Raw genomic sequence first — 22791 nt, 5'->3', positions numbered from 1 at the left:
TGCTCTCTGTATAAACAACCTGTGTGTTCCAGCCTGGGACACACCCAGGGAGCTGGGGGGGTTGGAGACCCTCCCACAGCCCCCCATAATCTGAGGGCAGGAGGTCTTTCCTCTCACACCGGGAGCCACATCAAAGGCCAGACAGAATGGTGCCAGATAAGGCAATGGAATTTGGGATTCGGTGGGATCTGGAATTTCCCTTACAGGGAAGGCTGGTCCCAGCTGTCCACCCGCGGAGAGCATCCGAAGGGAGAGAGCGACACGAAGTGAGTGGTCCACGTACCCAGGGTCAGAGACCTGATGTGCATTCAGGGCAGCGTGGGCACGGGAAGGTGGCTAGCTGCCTTTGGAATGTCCCCGCCCAGGAGAGGCAGGCTGGGTCACCAGGTCACTTGGTGGACAGATGGTTGAAATTGATCTCTAATCTGGACACTGGCCTGCTCTGGCTCAGCCCCGGTTTCCACCTTTGTGGTGGAGCCAGGTCCAGCCTGCCTGGCCTCTGCTCTGTGGAAGTCTGGGGTCAGCCACTTCCCTCTCTGAGGCACACACTCCTACTGTCTGACCAATCAGAGCTGAGGGCCCGAGGCTCCTCTTAATCCCCAGCTGAGCTTCCTGCACTCAGGTGGAACCTGGTGTCCTCCAAGGGCAATCCTGAAGAGTCTAGAATGCTTTTCTTAATCTTTCTTTCTTTTTTTTTTTTTTGGTACTGGGGATTGAACCCAGGGGCACTTAACCACTGAGCCCCATCCCCAGCCCTTTTTCGTATTTTATTTACAGACAGGGTCTTGCTGAGTTGCTTTGGGCCTCACAGTGTTGCTGAGGCTGACTTCAAGATCCTCCTGCCTCAGCCTTTAGCCAGCGGGGTAACAGAGGTTCCCCACTGTCTTAATCTTTCTCAGCCACCAGCAGCGCAAGTCCTAGGCGGTAACTCAGGCAGGTCAGCTCTCTCATCTCTGCCTCAGCTCCTCCATCTGTAAAAGGGGAGGGAAACACTTGCCCTGGTGACATCGTGGGGTTGGTGAGCAGCTCAGAGCCAACGCAAAGGTGCTTTTGCACGACAGTGTCATACCTGTGAGCACCACCGGCGTCACCTAACACGTGAGGGGAGCCAGAGGCGGCACAGGCAATTCTCATGCCAGCTCTTACCCAAGCCAGGGGGACCCTGGGCCCTCTCACGCCCCTTGACAGAGTTTGCCAGGCTGTAGTTCCTAGGAAGCTCTGAGGACCACACCTCCTGCCCTGAGCACTAGAATTCCCTAGAAGGAGCCCTGGAAGGGAAGTTCAGGGAGTGAGACGGACATGCCCGAGCCACGTGGGAGACTTCTGTTCCGCCCGCCCTTTCCAGCGGTGGGCCCTCTGGGGGACGGCAAGCGCTCAGGTCCAGGGGCCACCACTGGAAGGAGGCGGCTGGCTTCCTCCAGGCTTCCTCTCCCTAAGAGGCCAGACCTCCTCTGTCCTGCCCGCTCCCTCTGCAAGCTGCACAGGACCCAGGGCCGGGGTGCAGGAGGACACTGTCACGGGCGTAATAAATGACTCATTGAGTGGTGGACAGAGTTCCTGAGCTTGCAGCATGACCTTCCGGCGACAGAGCCCTCCGCTGGCCTGCCTGGGCCCCTCCTGCTCTGGAGGCGCTGAGGAATGGCTCAGCCCCTTCCCACCCAGGCCCCGCTGAGCACCCCTGAGCACCCCGGGGCTGCTGTCCGCTCTCCACACCCGCAAGACCACTCACACCGCCCCAGGCTCTACGAGGCAAAGGGGCTGCCGCCAGTAGGAAAGCCCCTCCTCCTGTTCTGCCCACCAGGCGACAGCTCTTTCCTGAGACCACGATCGCCCTGGTGGAGGAGCCTGCATCCTGCGAGGCAGTTCCAAGTGGTTCTATGCACTCAGCTCCCAATCACTCCGCAAGTAACCACCAAGTATCCAGCACTTCCTGGGATATCAAGGGAAGCACGTGGGGACGAAGACCGCATCCCTGTATCGGGAAGTGGACAGGGGTGGGCTCATGGAAGCAGCGCTGAATCTCAGTCCAGAGACCAGTGTCACCTGGGCAAGGCTCTGGCACGGAGGCGGGGAGATCGGGTGGGTCACTCCCCGCAGTCCCGCCGTGGGCTTCTGCCTCCTCCGAGGCACTGCAAGGCAGCGTGGGCGCAATGGCCCGCGTTGCACAGAGCAGGCAGGGAGGGCATCCCTTCTGTGCTCAAACCCGAATGGGAGCCTTCCACCCTCCTGGCGTGCAGGTGGCACCCATGTGACGAGACCCTCGCGGGTCACGGGGACAGCAGTGAACGAGCCACTGCAGCACCTGCTGGGACTCTGCGTGTGGGTGAGAAGGGATCAAGGACGTGGAGAAGCAGGACCTGAGATTCACTGAGGGCCGCCAAGCCACCTGCAGGCCCCACAGGTACGTAACCAGGAAAAGTACATCGCACAGTGACCATGGCTTTGCACACACGGGCTGACTGGGACGTGAGACCACCCTCGTCCCCTGGTGTGGGACCCATTATCCCCATTTCACAGAAGAGGAAATCAAGTCCAGAGCACTGAAGGTGGGCTCACTGCTTGGCTCTATGAGCAGGGGAGAGAGGAACACCTCAGGAGGAGGAGGGTGTGTTCCAGAGCCCGTTAACAGGGCGGCGGCGCAGAGCTGGCCTGTCGTCTATAAGACCCTGGTTTCGATCCCCAGCATGGGGGGAAAAATATTGCCCGATTTCCTATCCAAAGGGGTCTACCAATTTTCCTTGCCACCCACGGTGGCCAGAGTGCCCACTCCCGTCCTCCACAGCCCAAGCTCCAGCTGGGGCTTTCCAGTCTGACCACGCTGGCGTCTCAGAGTTATTTTGACTTTCATTGTTCCAATCGTGGGTGAGTCCGTTGTGGGTACTACTGCATTACGTTGAGAACTGTCTGTTCCTGCCTTCTTCCCCACCTATCAGGCTTGATTCTTCGTCCCTTAACATTTAAGAGTACTTTATCTCTCACTCCACTCTTGGCAATGATCAAGAATGCAAGCAACAATCGGTGTTGGCGAGGATGTGGGGAAAAGGCACACTCATGCACTGCTGGTGGGGCTGCAAACTGTGCAGCCACTCTGGAAAGCAGTGTGCAGATTCCTCAGAAAATTTGGAATGGAACCACCATTTGACCCAGTTATCCCACTCCTCGGTTTATATCCCAAATCAGCCTGCTTTAGTGATGTCTTCACATCAATGTTCATAGCAGCTCAATTCACAACAGCTAAGCTATGGAACCCACCTAGGTCCCCTTCAATAAATGAATGGATAAAGAAAATGTGGTATATGTACACAATGGAATATTACTCAGCCTTAAAGAAGAATGAAATTATGGCACTTGCCAGTAAATGGAAGGAACTGGAGGCTATCATGCTAAGTGAAATAAGCCAATCCCAAAAAATGAAAGGCTGAATGTTCTCTCTGATATGAGGATGCTTACACACAATGGGGAGAGTGTTCTAGATTAGACACAGGGGAGTGAGAGGAAGGGTGGGGGATGAGAATGGGAAAGACAGTACAATGAACTGAACATAACTTTCCTATGTTCATATATGAATACTTGATCAGTGAAACTCCACATTATGTACAACCACAAGAATGGGAAGTTATATTCCATGTATGTATGATATATCAAAACACACTCTACTGCTATGTATGACTTAAAAGAACAGATAAAAAATTAATTAGAAAAAAGAGTACTTTATATACTAGGGATGGGAGCCTCTTGTCTATGGTACACGTTACAGATATTTTCTCTCGGTTTATGAAATGCTTAATCTTCAGAATTCTTTCTTTTTTTTTCTTTTTGTGGTGGTGCCGGGGACAGAACCCAAGCTAAGTATATGCTCAGAGACACTAAGCCACACCCCAGTCTAGTCTTTTACTTTATTTGAGGCATTTTGTGATTTTTTTTGCCAAAAAAAAATTTTTTATTATGTTAAAAATGATCAATCTTTCATTTTGTTGCCTCTGGACTTGGAGTCATCGTTAGAAAGCCTTGCTGTACTCGAAGTGAAGGAAGCATTCACCCATATTTTCATTTAGCAGTTGAATCCCTGTTTACAGTTGGGACCCTCATTCCACATGGGACTCCTATCTCTGGGGTAAGACATGCAACAAATTTTACCTTTTGCTAAATGGTCACTCCTTGTCCCAGTACATTGGTTAAAAAGTCTGGCTTTACCCTGTGAAATGAAAAACTGCCTTTCCCACATACTGCATTTCCATACATGTTTGGGTCTGATTCTGGACTTTTTATTACCTGTGTTCTATTTGCCAAGTCCTATATCATGTCACATGGTTTAAATCACAGGGGTTTTGTAAAATGTTTTACTATCTGCTAGGGATGATTTTCTTGTGCTTTCACTTTTTCGTACACTTCTAATTGATTTCTCCTGCTCGATTGCATTGGCTAATGCCTCTAGCACTGTGCAGAACACTAGGAGCAGTGCTGTCTATTACTGATCTCGATGGAAATGCCTTTAGTGTTTGCCTCTTAAATAAGACACTGACCTGAGGGTTAGGGTATATAATCTCATCATACTAAAAAGTAGTCCTTAATTCCTATTCTCTTGAGAGCTTATATCATGAATAGGTACAGGATTTTGCCTAAGGTGTTTCCAGCCTCTATGGAAATAATCATGATTTTGTTTCTTTAGGTTCATAAATAATGGCATATAAGCTGGGTACAGAGGCAGGAGGATTGCAAGTTTGAGATCAACCTGGGCAAACTTAGGGAGATCCTGTCTCAAAACAAAAAATAATAAAGGGCTGGGGAGGTGGCTCTGTGACAGAACACCCTGGGTGCCATCCCCTGGTGCCACACATGCACAAAGGTGTGATATTCATTGGCTGATGTCATCAATACCAATGGGTTGATTCTGAAGCAACCTTGCATGCCTGGAATAAGTCAGATTTGGTGGGGAGGTATCATTTAAAGGAGAAAGAGAGAATGCGACTGAACACCAGTGACTGCAGCCACCTTCTCTGGGCCCTCCAAGCAAGTGTGAGTCAGTCCTCAGATGGCCAAGTGCAGCAGGCTTCCCGACTCCTATTGCTCAGATGAGGAAACCGAGATCTACAACGGTGAAGCAGCCTGGTCAACAACACAGAGCTAGCACATGAAGGGTCAGGACCCAATTTGGGGTCTTGCTGATTCCAAAGACCCTGATGATGTGCAGGCAGCGTGACTGGTCTGTTATTTGGAGTCACTTAAAAGCACCTTATCTGACCAGCTGTGGAAGGGTTACATCTCCATAGGAATTAGGGGGTGGGGAAGAGACTCTGTCCCTACTTTGCAGAGTAAGAGAGCTCCGCAAGCCAACCCAGGCTCAGGGAGAAACGGTGTGATGGGCAGCGAGGTGCGGCTGGCAGGCGTGCTGTGGGCAAGCAGAGCTTGCGTGCACGGGAGCTGGCACCTCCCCGGGGCCGGTGCGCCCCGTCCAACCTCAGCCTGGCTCTGCCTGGCCTTTACGTCCCAGCCTCTGCACAGCATGCGAGCTACTGGAAAATGAAGAGAGGTAAGGGACACAGCGGGCTGGGAAGGAGCAAAGCCCGGAGAAGCAAGCTCTCCGCCCGCTGGTCCTGCCTGCCCCGTTTTCTAAGAACGGGCAACTGGCCGAGGCTTACGTAACCTGGAGTGGGCACGGCAGATGGCGTGCCGGCTCAGCCAGCTTCCAACCCAGCACTGACACTAACCTTCCCTGACGTGGCGCCCGGGCCTGTTCTGCTCTGCAGTGCTGGGCACCGGCAGGGTTTAGGGGCACCGAGAGGGACGGGAAGTGGCCCAAGCTCTTGTGATCTGGCTCAGTGGCCCTGGCCGGCCAGGAAGGCGGAGAAGCCAGAGCCCACCCACCAGCAGGCAGGTTCCAGCCAGGGAGAGGACACATGGGCCCCTCCTCACCGTGCCCCAGCCTCCAGGTCCTGCAGGATGCACCACACAGTCCCTAGGCCTCCAGCCCCTGCGGGTTTGGAACAGTCGCCTAACCAGCACTCTGGGTGATTTCAGCCTCTTTGGTTCCTTTTGCTGATAGGTAAACTGGGGCTCAAAGAAGGCAAGTGATGGGCCTGTCACAGAACTGAGCTGGCCTGAGAGCCGAAAGCTTCCAGCCTCCTAGTCCACACACTTTCCAAATCCCTGCGAAGCCAGGCCCTCCCCTTGCTGATAACCCCAGACGGTCACCAGGTCACCTCATGGTGCCAAACTACCTGATGGTGTCACATGGACTCTGATGGCTGAAGGGATCCCAGAACTCCCTGCAATGACCCCGGGGTCACCTTGTGCCTAATATGCTCCATATGGAACAGGGACACTAGAAAGAAGATAGGGGGGTGACAGCAATTTGTGGGTAGATTCCCTTTCAGGCAGGAAAAGAAGGAAGTGGACCTTCCCTAACCCTCTCATTCCACCTCCCCAAACAACCAACAGGGCCCTGCATTACATGGGGAGGAGGATCTTAGGATTTTAGGGTAACCCTGTTCCTTCGGACAGATGAAGCACAGAGAGGGAAAGGGACTGGCCCAGCGCCACGCAGCAGATTCGCTATGTGACTGGGATTAGAATCCAGGTTTCCCGATTCTCAGCTCAGGGCTTTATCTGCTATATTCACTGTGTGTGTGTGTGTGTGTGTGTGTGTGAGAGAGAGAGAGAGAGAGAGAGAGAGAGGGAGAGAGAAACAGAAGCAGGATGGACCAGCTAGAAAATGTGGGACCAGATAAAATTTGCAGTAGGGGTCACTGCCCAGCAGCCCTGGTGGGCCTGCTGCCAGGCAGGGATTCCAGATCACCCTGCGCAGGGGCTCCTGGCAGAGACTGGCGGGTGCCCAGCTGTGAAGGTGGTCCCTGGGCCAGGCTTGGCACTGCTCAGTCAAGCACCTGGGGATGTGGAGTCTCCCAGGGAAGCTCCCTGCACACTGGACGTGGAGCCACGGAGAGCCTGGAGCGGACAGACCCTGCAGCCAGAACGGCTCGGTCCTGCCAAGGAGCTGCTGGCTGTTGCCATGGGCGGCCGGGGCCTGGAGTCAGCCCCTGGCCACGGGCTGCAAACACACCCTCTCAGCCCAACCTGCTGGCGGGCTAGGAGCCAGAGACGTGCCAGGGCACTCTGGAGTCACAGGGAAGCTCAGCGGGCTCCGGCATGTGAAAGGACAGAGCATTTTGGAGGGGCCTGGACCGGCTGTGCCTCAGGAGGGCCGCCTTGCAGGGGAAGTGACAGCGTACCGGCCCTGCCGGCGTCAAGTCCGAGGGCACCTGACTACAAAACCTGGGGGCTTCCTTGTGGCTTCACGGGATTGAGGGGACAAAGTCTGTCCCACCTTGGGGCCTGACCACAGGAGACTTGGCGAGAGAAGGTGCTTCCAGAAAGACAGCGGGGCACGGCGAGGAGGGAGGCAGGACAGCAGGAGGGGAGGCCTGGGCAGAGGAGGAGGATCTCCACCCCCAGGCAGGTCCCGGGCGGGCGGCTCGGCTCCCTCGGCGACTCTGGCTCTGCACCCGGAGCACCTTCCGTGTGCCTGGCCCCGGGGGTGGAAATCAACTCCCGGGGGGCTCAGCGCCCCAGCTGGTCATCTCCCTGGTCATCTCGGCCACCCTGCCTCCCCTCCTGGGGGCGCTGGCTCTCGACAGTGAAGGGAAAGGGAGCCGAGTGCCCGCGGGACCGACCCCTGCCCCACCTCCGGTCACTGGTCACTGCTCCCTCTGCCCTGCTGTGTCACAGAGTGAGCCAGGGGGTGGGGGAGGGGCCTGGGACAACGTTCCTGGAATTTCTGACTCAACTTCTTGGAAGCTCTGCCTCTTGCCTGGGTGCCCGGGCCCCGGCCGGCCGGGCGGGCGCCTCTGATCACATTACAGGGCTGCTTTCCCTCGCTCTCCTGAGCCGGTAATGCCTCCAGGCGCCACTTGGGGCCCCTGGGGGTTGCAGGCTCCTGGGGACGACAGCAGAGATGGTCCCCCCACACCTGGGGGTGCCTCGGGCCAGGGCCTGCATGGAGGGCACCGGGGAGCAGAAAGGCCGCCCCCTCCTCCTCCTGCCCCTTCCCCTGCCAACGCTCTGGCCAACTTGGAAGCTGCCACCAGGGCCTGTGTCCTCTTGTTCTGCCCAGAGATGTGGTGGGGGAGAAGCGAGGCCCAGTCCTGGCCAGGGGTCAGCCAGATGGGGAGAGCAGGGAGGCAGGAAGAGGGAGGGCAACGGAAATCGGTGGAGCCCCACTCACGTGTCAGCTCCTGTCAGCTCCTGTCACATCGCCCCGTCCCAGGAAGGCAGGGCAATCTGGCCTGTCTCCTGGAGGGACGCTGAGGCGCCCGCTCAGGTCCCTCTCAGTGCAAAGCCCGGCCTCTCCCCCTAGTGTGAAGGACCCCTGGGCCAGGAGCCTCGCTTCACCGGATGATGAGACCCGAGCCAGTAGCTGCAATGGGTGGGGGTGCCCGACACCCGCCTCTGCACCTCCACATACCCCTGACGGAAAGGTCTCCACTCTCCACTTGCCCAAACTCTGCTTATCCCCCAGGGCTGGTCAAGTGCCACTGTTCCCTCCTCCAGGAAGCCTTCCCTGACCACCCCGCCTATGAAAGCCTCCTTCAACATCAGAGGTGTTTCCTGTTGTGCCACCCTACATGGCGCAGATGATGGCGACGTCAATGATGTTGACAGTGAATGTTACCGAGTATTTTAGGATGTGCACAGCACTTTATCTTATTCATCCCTGCAACCATCGGATGAGATTGGTGCCATTACTACTTCATTCCACAGAAGAAGAAACAAGAGCTCAGAGAAGGTAAGCAACTTGCTATAGGACACACAGCCAGACGGCAGTACAGTCAAGATTTGAACTCAAGTAATACGGGAGCACAGCCTGCCCGCCACGTGCAGCACCAGACCTCTTGGAGAATGCACATCTTGGGTCATTTATGATGGGTCCCTCCATCACACGCTCCTTGCACCCGAGTATCAAAGGACTGGCACATGATTTATACGGGCACAATTTCTCACACAAGCCCATCAATTCTTAAAGGACCAGACCAAAGCTTGGTCCATCTCTGACCCCAGAGTACAGCACTTGCTCAGAATGAAGGAATGAAAGTGCACACGTTTTAGGGCTGGGCTGGAGTTCCAATATCTGATGTGAAGGCAAGAGTTCTCGGTCTCTTACCCCAAATCAACACTCCCTCATCCCTAAGAAATGGAAGTGAGCACGTGGGGCCAGGTCTGGGCAGTCCATCCTAATACACCCTCCACCTGAGCCTCGGTGCAGGTGGCAGAGGTGGGGGCCAAGTGCCTCTGTGGGGGGTGGTGTGGGTCCCACCTGGCATCTGGGGCTCTTGGTCTCTGAGGCAGGAGATGCTTATGGAGCAGGAAAGGGGGACGGAGGTCTCAGAGGGTGATTTATGGCTTCAGAGAGAGAGAGCGAGAGACCCAGGGCCATGTAATGCACACAAGGGCATTCCAGTCAATATATTGACTTTCCGGAGGGGCTCTGTAAACACAGTGGCTCTGAGCCTCAGAACCTCTGTGTCTTGCTGGCTCCTGGGGCCTCTTTGAATAGAACCAGACAGAAAAACACACAGCCGTCAAGGATCAGCCTTCTACTTTCCCCAAACTCCACACTTACAGATAGGGAGGGAGACCCAGAGAGGGAAAGGTACTGGCCCAAGGTCACACAGCAGAGTGAGAGCAAGAATGGTTTTTCCTCCTTGGCCACAAGCTGCTGGGCCACCAAGACCTGAGTCCCCCTGCTTTCTCCACCCTGTCCTCACTACGCTAAAGGGGTTCTCCTGAGCAGGCTGCATGCTGACAGTCCCAGTGGCCACTGTGCCATGCCGAGGGCTTTATTGCACATCAACTCACATACCTTGAGGTAATCCTATGGAGATAGCATTAGCACCCTTGTTTTACAGATGAGTAAACAGAGGCACACAGCAGTTAGGTGAGCCACCTGAGGCCACTGAGTCAGAGACCACGTTGGGAGGCTCTAGTGACCACAAAATCCCAATCAGCCATGCCGCAAGCCCTCCTGCACTGGCAGCTAAGGCCCTGGGGCACAGCCTCTGTGAGGAGGGGCGGCAGAGGGGCTGGGGACTCAGAGGGGGCCTAACCAATGCACCGTCCCTCTTACTGGTCATGCAGCGGCTGGGCCAGGAGGCCATCCTCGCCCTCTTGCCCACTCTGTGTTCTGGGAAGGTAAAGACACACCTCCCCGGGCCTCACCCCACATGATCCCTACTCATGCCTTCAGAGTATCACTGGGTCCCCTCCATTTTCCAGAGCCACTGGGAGAGACTGAAAAATAAGCAGCCTTTCTGTCTCAAGCCCTTGCCCCAGGTCCCAGCTCCAGGGCTAGTGGGAGCTGAGGGGCACACCTGGTCAGTGGAGTCCAGAATGCCTGGGGTGGACACGGGGCCACACAGCAGCTCCCCAAGGAGTGGAGCCCACCCCAAGGAGGCAGCCAGAGAGGATGCTGACGGGGACACATTCCCTGAGCATGGGGCAGGCTGGGGCTGGCATCCCACCTCCTTGCAGCCAGCCCCTATCCCACCCGCTCCAGGAAATGTTCTTAGACAGGAACAGGAAAGAGCGGCTGGCAGAGGCCCGGCACCTCCTCCAGGAAGCCCTGCGGCTAGATGCTTTCCACTGCGAGTTCCTCCTGCAGGCACTGTCTGTTGCCTCAGGTGGCATCTGAGACTCTGTGAATGTCATTTAACATTTCTGGCTTGGACATCAGCAGCCCCCAGGGATAGTGACCTCCTTGAGGACCAGAGTTGGAGCTGCTCTGGCTTCGACCTGGGTCTGCACTTCCCAGGTGGAGTTCCCACGGGGACAAAGTGAGTCTGGCCTGTGACAGGGTTCTGTAGACTCTGCAGCTGTATGCTGGTGGGGCTGGGACTCTCCTGCAGGTCTCCCTGCTCCTGAATGACACCTCTTACCCTGGCGTCAGGGGCAGAACCAGGAAAGCAAGGGAACCCTTCTGTATGCCTGAGATGCCGCTCTCCATAAGAGAGCCCACTCCCTCAAGCTCTGCCACCCGCCTTTCCAGAACATTCTATAGGAGATCTCACCCATCCTTTCTTCCTTTCCAAGGAGTCTCCAAATCATAGCCCTTCCCACTACTCTGGGTAAGCAGGGAGTCAATTGCAGAGACCCCAGTCCTCTTGGGGGCAGCAGCCCCAACTCCTGGGTGGACTTATGGCTCATCTACCACCAACCTTCCTTCATCCATTTCCAGCACCAGAACCATGCTCAGCTAGGCCTGTCTCACTGAGCCTCAGCAGAGGCAGGTGTTCCTGCCCTTCCAACAGCAGCACCTGGCACCCGAGCCAAACCCTGCTCACAGCCCCAGGTGCTGAAGGGCAAATGGCCTGGGTCCCATCCTGAAGAGGAATCCCCAGCAGGATACAATGGATGGAGCTTCCCAGGCCTGGGGTGACTCACGGTCCCTGCTGTTACATACCCCTATTTACACACAAACATTTCACAACCGCACCCATGGCATGGCCACAGACCCAAACACACACACGCGGCTGAACACATCACGCATCCTCCTATACGGAAGGCACAGACCTCAACTCACGCCTCCCCTGCACCTCACCTCCACACACACCTGACACCCCAGAGCAACAGGGTCCTACCCACTCCTCCTATCCCTCCTAACACCCCCCCACACACTCCCTGCCACACCCCCTCACCCCGCGAGCCCGCCTTCCCTGAGAAATGAGCGCGCAGCGCTGGGAAGTTGCAGGCGCCGGTGCGCCCGACGGAGGTGAGGAAAGGGGGCCGGCGCTGCTCCCTCGCTAGGCGGTGGCGCTAGAGCTCCCGGGGCTCCAGCAGACGGATTTAGCTCGGCTGGGGAGGGAAGTGGCGAGGCGGGGAGGGAGACAAGAAGGGGCGGGAGCGGGGCACGCGGGAGGGCCGCGGTGCGCGCCGACACCTGGCGACCGCGCGCGGGTGCGGCGGCGCTGGATCCAGCCCCGGAGCGGCGGAGCTGCTGATCAGGCGGCTTTGTGGAGGGGGGCCGCGGGAGCTGGGAGCTTCTGGAGACCAGGAAGAGAAACAAAAGGGGTGGGGGCGGGGAGGCGCTGATTTATGCCGCACTCCAGCCAATGTTTGCACTGCCATCAGCATCGCCCAAGCCGGGAGCCCAGAGAAAGGGGTGCCGCGGGGACCTGTGGCTCAGCGCGCTCCGCCCGGGCTTGCCTGCCCGCGGGGGGCGCAGCGGCTGGGGCGGCTCTGGCCTGTCACCCAACTCCCAGCGAAGAGCCGCAGCTGGATCCGGGATGCCAGGCTTCTACCCAAATGCCCTAGGAAGGGCTCCCCAGGGCCCCGGCTCCCCACCAGGCCCTAGGGGCAGGAGGGGGCGCCCCGCACCCGACTCCAGGAGCCCGAGGAGCGGTGCGGAGAGCCAGCCCCTCCCTGGCCTCCGGAAACGGCTCTCCTGGATTATTCTAATTACGGTATTTTAAATTTCCTTTTAAAAAAGGAAGAAACAAAAGCACAGAACGCGCTTGTTTGGTTTCGTTTTGCCTTCGCAGCTTTAATGACTCCATTTGTGGAGGCTGTTTAGGAAACTGGGGAGGAGGAGAGGAGGAGGCCAGCAGAAGTGCCAGCTCAGGCCTGGGCCTCCGCCTTTCTCCGCCCTTCTCCCTGGGGGCCCTCTGCCTGGGCTGCAGTTTCTCTAGGCCTAGGGACTCCAACCCCAAGTCCCTGCCTAGGACCCAGCCCTTGGCCCTTTCCTGGAGGCCTCAGTGGGCTTCGAGTGGTCTCCTTTCCACCCCAACCCAGGTCTGAGGTTCAAAAGATGGTACTGGAGCCAGCAAACCCTGGGGGGCCTGTCCATTTGCAATCGCTAACCAGGTTCTCCAAGCAACTGGGATGGAGGGGATCAGCTTATCCCATGCCCATCCCCCAGGTGCTTGGCAGCCTACACCCATGAGTGGAAACCTGGTAGCTCTGGGGTAGGGGTGGGAGACATCCCAGGCCTGGTACACAGGAATGGGTGACTCTCTCAGTCCAGGAGAAACTCCAAAAAAGTGGGCTGGGGAAGGCTGGGTCCCAAAATGTCAAGACAAAAAGTGCAAACACATTCTGTCCCCAACTATGCAAATGGACACAGAGCTGGTACACGCGAAGCTTAGCCCTGCAGCCCCTGGGAGGTCGGCTTTCCTTCCCAGTCAGGTGGGCACGAAGATGGGTGCTGGGGACTACAGTGGAGCTACCCTGGGGCATGTGCGCGGCACCACGGCCTCACTCCTGACCTTTGGCTTTGCCCTGTGCCATCTCTTGTGGGTTCCAGCTCCCCAAACGACCCCCTTTCCCCTATCCTGATACCAGTCCCAGTCCAACTCAGCTGTTAATGCAATGTCACCTGCTGTAGGCAGGGCCTCAACTTCTGCATCTCGGCTCCAGACCAACAATGGGGGGGGGGGGGGGTCCCAGCCCCAAGGTGAGGTGGGAAGAATGAAGGAGCCAGCAGCACTAGACTGAGGTGTGTAAGGCCTGAGTTCAAATCCTGACTCTGTGCCTGAGTCCCACTGTGACCTTGGGCCTGCCCCAAAGCTACCACAGTTAAATTAGAGGATTGGAAGCAGAGGGATGGTTTGGTTCTACAGAATTCCCTGTTGGTTTGGGGGAGGGGACAGAGCCTGAGGAGGTGATCACAGAAATTCCTCCCCTCTCCTGCGGTCTGCTTTCACTCTAATGAGAAAACCCATTAAGACACTCGATTTTCCATTTGTTTAAGTGAGATTGGTGCTTGCTACAGTGTAGAGGGAGAAGAGGGTGGGCCACCACAGCACGTGTGCACACGCACACACGCTGGCGCGCGCACGCATGCGCACACACACACACACACACACACACACACACACTAAACAGAGACACTAGGAAAACTCCGATTTTAACTGCACCTTAAAAAGAAGTATTATCAAGACAACTTGGCTCCTTCTCAACCATCCCAGCCAGAGGTCAAGGAAAAGTTCTTAACAGCTCGGGGAAGTCAGGGTACAGTGGTGCACACGTTCAATCCCAGTGACTCAGGAGGCTGAGGCAGGAGGACTGCAAGTTCAAAGCCAGCCTCAGCAACTCAGCAAGGCACTAAGCAACTCAGTGAGACCCTGTCTCTAAACATAATACAAAAAGGGCTGGAGATGTGGCTCAGTGGTTAAGCACCCTGGGTTTGATCCCTGGTAACCCCCCCTCCCCCCAAAAAAACAACTCTGAAGTGGACGGATGAAAGGATCCAACCAGAGCTTTCTGAGTGGCCTCCCTGGACCACCACTTGCCAACATCTTCTTCCAAGAGTCTGGGGGATCTTATGGTTCCTGTTTTGATTTCTCCACCATCAAACTTTGTGGCTTAAGAAGTTTTCAGAGATGTAAAGGAAGTTCATTTCAGGATGGGGTGAGGGAAGAGGAGAGAGGTGTCTGCTACTTCAAGGGAGCTTGGATCCCCTCAGGAAAGAGGTCTCTGTAGGGACAGCGTCCCCTGCCTTAGTGTGTTAGGTGACTCAAGGTAGCAGGATAGATAGGGATGGAAGGCAGGGTCCAGTGTGGCTTGAATCAGCCTGGCTACTGGACAGGGGCCCTGCCTACAAGGTCTGCTATCTGTGTTGAGTGAAGGGCAAGATCTGGGCAAAACCAACACTTGGACTTGGTTTTCCCCATCAGTGAAATGGGACTCATGAGGGATCCACTGCCAAACCCAAGCAACACTCTGAGAGAAAGATGTTCAGTGCCCTTGGCATTGGAGGAAGAAGTCTGTGTAGGAGGAAGGGGCATGTTCTCCTCCTGAGGCAGGTTTTTAAGGGAGGCACGTTCCGGGCAAAGGGAAGGCTGCAGGCCGACCCCACCAGTTGGCCCCTCTCCAGGCTGGTGGGCAGGCAGCCCCCACAGTGCTAAGTAATGAGCATGATTCCAACACCGCTTCTGCCCGCGAGTGAGAAATCAAAGCTGGGTATTAGAGGCCATTTCTAGCTGGGCACGGTTTGTGCCCAAATCCATCAAAGCCCTGGGCCTGGGGTTTCTTCTGGGGAAAGAGGGGGCTGGATGCTTTGTTAAGCAGGAAAAGCAGGCCACCTCCAGCCTTCCTGGCCCAGCCCACCCACCCAGAGAACTCCAGGCCCACCAGTCTTGGCTCTCTAGCCGAGCCCTCACCCTCGGTAACCTTGGTATTTATTCCTGATCCCACTGCCCTGCTGGTACAAAAACAGCAACCCTGCCCATTTGCAGTATTCATCCTACCCTTCAATCACCTCCTCAAACACCCGTAAACCAGAAACCAACACCCCAATCCAGCACTCCCACATCTAACTGCACCCTTTAAAGCAAGGCTGGTCATTCAGCAGCCTCTCTCCCCCTTCTCCATCATTACCTTCTAACTTCAAAACACTGCTTTAAATACCAGAGTCTGCCCAAATCATAATTAACTTGGATCAAATGATTGTGTGTCGTAACTTCACCGCACAGAGCTTGGAAAAAAAAAAAAAAAGTGGGGGATGTGCTAAAACCAAGCCCTCACTCCTGGCCGTGGGAATTATTAATTCCAGAGTGAGGGATCTTTGGCTATTGGGGAGCAGAGGAGGAAAGCGGATGTCAACATCGGGGCGGAAGGCGGGGGGAGCTGCGTCATCGCGTCCACTTTCTGCTCCAGTTTTCCTGCCCGATTCTCAGCTTCAACCCAGAGAGGACTCGGTGCAGGATGTCCCCTCCTGTCCCCACCCTACTCCCGGGGTCGGCGCCTCTGGCCGGGGCCAGTCCACCTGCTTGGGTTGGGGTACTGGAGAGGATGGCTCCAGTGCATCCATCGCCTCCCTGCCTAACTAGGAAGACTCAGCTCACTTAGCGACGCCGAGTCCCGCTACAGAGAGGGCGAGACGTGTACACGCTCCTGCAGGTTAGGGGCTTTCTATCAGGAGCCCATCAACCCCTTAAGGTATCTTCCTGGATCCGGAGCAGGTGCTGTGCGGAGAGGCAAGCGCACCTGGTCGGTTCCCCGGACAGCGAGAATGTCAGTGACCCATTTAAATGGAAACTCAGCAGGATCTCTACGTACCCCCGCCCTCCTTTAATACACACACGAACGCCGAGGCGGCGGGACTTCCAAACCTGCAAGGTCCACCATCTCTAGAAAGGTGTGTGCAGGATTCAGCCCCTCCCCCTTCAATCCGGCCTCCCCGGCTGGCGGAGCGCGTCGTGCGCTTCCCGTGCTCAGCAGGACTCTCGCTGCAGAGTCCAGGCGTAGGAGCCTAGGCGAGCTGGGACTAGGAAGTTGCAGGCGAACGGCAGAAAGCGCACACCTGGCCCATGTAGCGACAGTTCTTTTTCGGCGCCCTCGCCAGGCACGCTGGGAGGCAAGAGTCCCCTGGAGGTGATTCCTCCCTGAGGCACTGACACAGAGTCACCGTTCAAGGGGAAAGAAGCGATCCCTTCCAGGTGGGAACAGGAAGCTTCTGATTTACTCTAATCCACCCCTGGCCAGCGCCCCCAGAGAGGTGTTTGCGCCATTGCCCACTTTGGTGGGGCAGAAAAACCTACGTTCTAACTTGGGCACCCCTGCCGCTTTCCCCGCGCACACCGACTCGACGAAGAACCACTTCAACTTTGGGGATGAGCGCAGTGAGCCGCAAGGGTCCTTTCGTCCCCTGCCCCGATGTCGGATCGCTCCCTACCTGCTTGGCTCAGCCTCGGGTCCCAGCAGAGTAGCAGCGCCAGCAGCAGAGCGCCCTGCGTTCCGCTCCGGGCCCACATGATCCCGCGGCCCGGCTCGGGTGCCTCTCCCCCAGGGCTTTCTCCCTGGCCCCAGCCTCGCCGCCGCCGTCTCCGCCGCCGCCGCCTCCTCCTCGCCGTCCTCCCGGCGCCGGGCCGAGCCAGCCCGTGCCCTTGGTGGGAGCAGCGGCAGCCACGCTGCGCGGAGGGCTGCCCGGCGCTCGGAGCGCGATGGGTGCCGGGCGCCCGCTCCGGAGCCAGGCTCCGGCGCGCCCCTTTGCGCTCCTGCGGCTCCGGGGCTGAGAGCGCTCTGCGAGCGCCCGCGCCCTGGCAGAGAAGTTGCGCGACCCAAGGGGAGTGCGCTCAGTGGCGCTCGCAGCGGCCGGCGCCGCGCCGTCCGAGTCCTGGAGCGCGCCTCTCCGCGCCGAGCCACTCCTTGCGGCCCGGCGCCCTCGCCGGCCCCCGCCGCCTGCCACAATGCCCGCCGCTGCTGCTAGTCTTAGAGTCCGCCGGCGGAGGCGGGGACCACGAGAGGACGGGGCGGGGCCTGGAGGGCAGGGGCGGGGCCGGCAGGGGGCCTTCAAGGGGGAGCCCGAGGGCCCTCTGAGTATGGCCACGGTAGAGCTGGGGAATCTTCAAGGGGGGTCCTCGAGAAACGCTGGGTCCGGCGCATTGGAAAACCTGGCCGTTGGAAAAAAACTGGAAGTGGAGTCCACCCAATTTTCGTTTCCTGAATCCGAGCTAATGTACCTTCACGCCCTCCTTCAGTTTGGCAATGTCAGACTTCACCTATGATGATTAAACTCTGGACTCTCACTTTTTGCATGTTCTCTGCCTTCCACATGTGGAGGCCTTTACAAAAGAGGCTCCCTTAATGAGCTCAGACACCAAGTCCTGGCTAAGCTGCGGCTTAGAACTGTGAATGTGAGCACCTATTAGGATCATCGTGGTTGACCCTACTTGTCTACATTACCTTTGGCAGACCTGTTTGCCAGACCTCTGGGAACCCCTGCCGCATCTGATCCTAGAATGTTGTAAACCAGCCCCCTAAGAAACAGTGGTTGGGTGGGGGTGGGTGCTATTTGCTGCTGGATGCAAACTTGAACTCTGTCCCTTACCTGTGTGACTGTGAATGAGTTACTTAACCATTCTGATGTTCCCTTCATCATGATCATCTGTAAAATGGAGAATAGTGTTAACTATTTCACAAGGGAAGGTAAAAATTGAATAAGGATAGACAGACAGATAATAGAGAGAAACTGTTACGTGAATGTCAGCAGTCTCTTTCCAGGACCACCCCCCTCCTAGTCAGTCTGATTCTTGGGGGAATGTCATGACCACCCAAGAGTGGGCCAAGCAGCACAGGAGGCCAGCTGAGTTTTGGAGGATGGGCGTGTCTTAGAATTGAAACCCAGAGATGCAGGAGGAGTGCCTCAACCTCACAAGCAGAGACCTTCCGTGTGCCAGGCACAGGGTTATATGTATCATCTCAGTTAATTTTCACAACTCTCTGAAGAACTCTTTGTAGCTCCATTTTACAGATGAGGGAACTGAGGCCCAAATATATAAAGCTATTTGTTCAAGACCACACAACTTCAAATAAAGGAGTGACTGAGTGGAGGTGCCCAGGGAGATGGGGTTGGAAAGAAACCCCCTGAACTGGATCCTCCTCCTTGACACCCTCCTGGGACTGGATGAGTTCTGAGAAGGGGCGACCTAGTCCTGAAAGAGATTCCCCTCTTTCCAGAGCTAGGGTCTGGAACCCCTCTTCAATCCCGGTGCCCCCCAGCTATTGCAGGAAGGTATGAGGGAAGTCAGGGAGAGGTCCAGCCAGGCCCAGGAGCGGGTGGGGGAACTGCTACAGGGCCAAGTGTCCCCAGAGGGACGGCAGGAGGAAGGGCTTGAGGCCAGCCTGCTGACTGGAGGAGATCATGTTGGTAGGATAAGAGCAGAGAGGCAACCAGGACCTGTTCTAGCCGAGTCCCCAGAAGAAAGCGGATTTGACCAGGACACCTCCCCCGCCACAGACCAGGGTCTGGAGCACCTGGGGACACCGGGCATGTTGGCAGTCTACCTCTCCAGTCCTCTGGCTGGGCACCAGGAGCAGGACAGTGGATATGGGTGGGGTGGGACTCTCTGGGGAAGGACTTCAGTCAACTGAGGAAAGCCTCTGTAGGCCAAGGTAGGTGGGTTATTCTTAGCTTGACCTGGAACAGCCCAGGCAAGAACAGAGCCAGAGAGCTCGGAGTCACCACCCCACCACACCCGCCAGCTCCAGCCGTCCACAAACTGCAGGCACACAGCCCACACACGACCCTAGACACAGTTCCAGGCACTCCTCCAGACACACCTACGCAAGCAAACATACTAGAGAGACACACAGGTGCGCCGGATCCTCCCTCCCAGAAAGGGCACATGTACAAATAGGCATCTGACCACAGAAACACCCACGACCCAGGACACGTGACTAAAGGCACACACATCTGAGGACATCAACAGCAGATGACTCTAAAGACACAGAGGTATGTAGCTACTCATGTGCCGCCAGGAAATGTGTATAAACAGGCATGAAGCGAGACCCACCTGGGTTCATCATCCCCGGACCCAGGCACATGGTCAAGGACACTATGCTGGAGAACCAGCGGGGACCTCAGCAGAGCCATGGCATGCAGGGACCACAGGCGCTCTCTCTCTCTCTCTCTCTCTCTCTCTCTCTCTCTCTCTCAAGGCCAGTGGGGTATTGGAGACTTTTCTAAAAAGCTGCAGTCCTTGGAACTTTGTTGTTTAGGCAGTGACTTCTACCAGCCCAAGTATTGGGTTTCCTGGCTTTGCTAAATTCCTGCCTGGAAGAAGGGGGAGGGGCAGCAAGCAAAGGGAGGGCCGTCATTTTTCCCTCTCCTGCCAGACTCTGTCCCCCTTTCCTCCTTTCCACTCTGGATATATACTTACAGGAAGTCTTGGGCTCTGCCCTCCCTCTGGGACTCCAGCATGGAGTGGGGAATGTCTCCATTAAGCTCCGGTGCCTCACCTTCCCCAGCCGCCTGCAGCCCAGCCACCACTGCAGGTGGGGCTCCTGGCCAGCCCAGGCCCGGAAGAGCTCCACAGGGGGTCAGACTGCCCAGAGTCACACCTCGCCTCCCAGGGGTGAAGAATGGCAAAGCCCCCTCCGCTGGGGTGACAGCTTTGGAGTAGCCCTATTAGGGCCTAACCTGGATATCCCCAAACCTGTGCCCTCCTCACGGCAAAGAGCCACTGCTGTGAGTCAAGCAAGAGAGCTGCACAGGAGCTGCTGGAGGGCAGGGGCTCTGTCTCTCCTGTTCACCTTGATGTCTTCAGCTCCAGTCTTCCGGCACCCAGTAGGGATGGAGTCCATATTGGTTGCATGGATGCCTGAAAGCGTTGACCATACATTTTGGTCAAAGAGCCCACAGACTTGCCAAGGGAAGGAGCTAGAATGATCCCCTTCCATTTCTTGAGGACTGGGGAAGTGGAGGTTGGAGGTTGGCAGCCTTGGTGTGATACGGCTGCTTTGAAGTCGGTCCCAGAGCCAGCTCTGACCCTTAGCAGAGGCTGCAGATCCTCCCAGGGATCATTTCCCCCTCATTTTTCCAAAATCAGAAAAGCATGTAGAAAACAGAGATCTGGAATCTGGAGTCAAACTCGCGGGAGTGGCCCCAGCCCCCGGAGCGGCTCTCACCTGTTGGGAGACCTGGGGCCAGTTACTGAACCTCTCCAAGAATCAGCTTTCGCCATCGTAAAATGCAAATAACAGCTGCTCATAGGATTCAAAGGAATATGCACAAATCCTCTAATCTGGCTGAATAAAAACTACCTATTTTATAATTATTATTATTTAAAAGCAACTGTAGGGGCTCCCTGCAGGAGCGGCGGGCATTGGGGTTGGCGCCTCCCACCCTGGCCGTTCCTGGAAAGTGCCACTAGGCGGCGCGCTGCCGCTTACGCCTCCCGCTAGGCCGCCGCTATCTTCCCTCTAAATCGGTGGGTCTGGGGGGAACGTCCCTGCCGCACAACGCCCGGGGACCGTCTGGGAGAGGGTTTCCGCCCCGGGTAGTCAGGGAAAGAGGGTTTTCAGACTACTTGGTTTGCAGGATCTTGAGTGGGAAGGTTTGGAAATGAGCCTCCATTGACCTGCCAGGTGCAGAGCGGACCCTAGGTGCCCAGGCCCCGCAGAGGGGGAGGTGCAGTAAGGTTGAAGCCCTTGGTAACAAAGTATCACAGCTAATGAGCACCGTCTGCACGCAAGGTTCTGTCCTGAATCCTTCACGAGCTGATGCGTGTGATGGGAACTATCTTACCCCCATTCACCAGATGAAAGAAAGGAGGCAGGAAGGGGTAACCTGCCCCAGGTCACACGATGCGGTGGAGAATCACATCCGGGTGCAATGGATCCCAAGCTGGTACTCACTTTTTAAAGAAATTTAGGGGGTTGGGAATATAGCTCAGTTGGTAGAGTGCTTGCCTTGCAAGCCCAAGGCCCTGGGTTCAATTCCCAGCATCGCAAAAAAAAAAAAAAAAAGTTTAGATAAAATTTACATAATATAAGATTAACCATTTCACAGTGCACAATTCAGTGGTTTTGAATCTACTCATGGAGTTTTGCAGCCATCACCACGGTCTAATTTGAAAAGATTTTCATCACCCCAAAAAGAAACCCCACTGAGGTGAAGCAGTCGCTCCCCATTCCTCCACCCTTCAGCCCCTGGCAACCATTAATCTATTTTCTGTCTCTAGGGATTTGCCTCCTCTGGATATCTCATATAAATGGAATTATACAATATGTGGCCTGGGTCATCACACCGGGACTCCACCTCTGCTAAACTCTGACAATATTCCTTCTTCATCCGGGCTTCCCCATCTTCTCCCTGCCCACCAGGGGAAGGCCTTCTGTGCACACCCAGCTGTTAATCACCAAGCCTTGGGGCCAGGCAGATTGGGGTTCCAATCCTGTCTCTATCTTGGACAATTTATTCATCAGTCTCTCAAAATGCTTTTATTGTTGTTAATTTGCAAAAAGTAACTGTTTTAGTTTGGAACCTTTTTGGATTGACAGAAAAATTACAAATGTCGTGCAGAAAGTTCCCACAGGCCCCTGTGCAGTGATCTTCACTATATCTGACCTTATTGTAGTGTGATCTGATTGGTCAGGTACTTGGTACAATACCCCATCAGCTGGGATTCATCCAACTTGACATTCATAATAATTTTGAGTAAGGGACACTGATTTTCTTTTTCCTCTTGGCCCTGCAAATTGTGTAGTGGATCCTGATTTGGGGGCATGGGGCCAGGGAGAAGCAGGCTGAGCCAGGGTTGAGCCAGCATGCCTGGGGGGCCTCACTGATCTGAAGAGGGGGTCCTTGAAACTAGACCTGGGGTGAAAGGAGACTATAAACATGGAAGAAGACTGAGGAGGAGTCCCAGGCATCGGGAATGGGGTGAGCAAAGGCCCAGGAGCAGGAACAGGGTTGGTGTGGTCAGGAAGCAGCCAGGTCCTGGTCCTTTGGCTCAAACAGCATAACTATATGCCAGGGGAAGAAAAGGCGGAGAAGACAGGAGGGAAATCCCTCGTGCCTGGGTCAGCCCTGCCAGGCTGGGGATGAGACTGGATTCTGGAGTAAGCGGGAACCATGGGCGCTGACTGAGCTGGAGAGAGGCCTCATCCAAAGGCCAGAGAAGAATCATTTGAGATGGGAGTCAGAGCAGACCAAGGGGACAGTTACTGCAGTGGCCACTGTGGGGTCCTGGGACAATGGGACCCTGACCTGAGGCTTCAGAGGACAGGCCTGGGGGCTCTGTAGAGGGAGGAAGAGGTCTCTGCACTTGGTGCCTAATGGACCATGGAACTTAGAGGGGAGAGAAGGGAGCTGGGCAGCTCGGTGGGCGTGGCAGGGATGCCCCTGGAGAAACCCGGAATGAGGAGGAGGAGTGGGCGGGGGAGAGGGTGCATTTTGGTGTGGTGGACAGGGTGAGTGAGAGGTCCCTTGTGGGCCTCCCAGCACCCAGCTGTGAGCACAGGCTGACTGGCGCCTGCGGGATGGTCACCCTCTTAAAGGTAATGATGCGACTGATGCAC

At 56.2% G+C, this 22791-nt stretch overlaps 1 protein-coding gene across 2 annotated transcripts in view; it reads right to left on the bottom strand.

Moving 5' to 3' along the window:
- Unc5b (unc-5 netrin receptor B) overlaps positions 1 to 17177 on the bottom strand; it is a 77587-nt gene extending 60410 nt beyond the window's left edge. For both annotated transcript variants that reach the window (XM_047553439.1, XM_047553440.1), the window contains exon 1: positions 16664 to 17177. In XM_047553439.1, coding sequence (XP_047409395.1) covers positions 16664 to 16742 — 79 coding nt within the window. In that variant the 5' untranslated portion in view covers positions 16743 to 17177. The remainder of the gene's footprint in view (positions 1 to 16663) is intronic.
- Between the last annotated feature and the right edge of the window lie 5614 nt (positions 17178 to 22791).

The sequence above is a fragment of the Sciurus carolinensis genome, chromosome 5, assembly GCF_902686445.1.
Source record: "Sciurus carolinensis chromosome 5, mSciCar1.2, whole genome shotgun sequence".
Classification (NCBI taxonomy): domain Eukaryota; kingdom Metazoa; phylum Chordata; class Mammalia; order Rodentia; family Sciuridae; genus Sciurus; species Sciurus carolinensis.
Note: the sequence above shows the minus strand (reverse complement) of the source record. Positions and strands in the feature narration are given on the sequence as shown.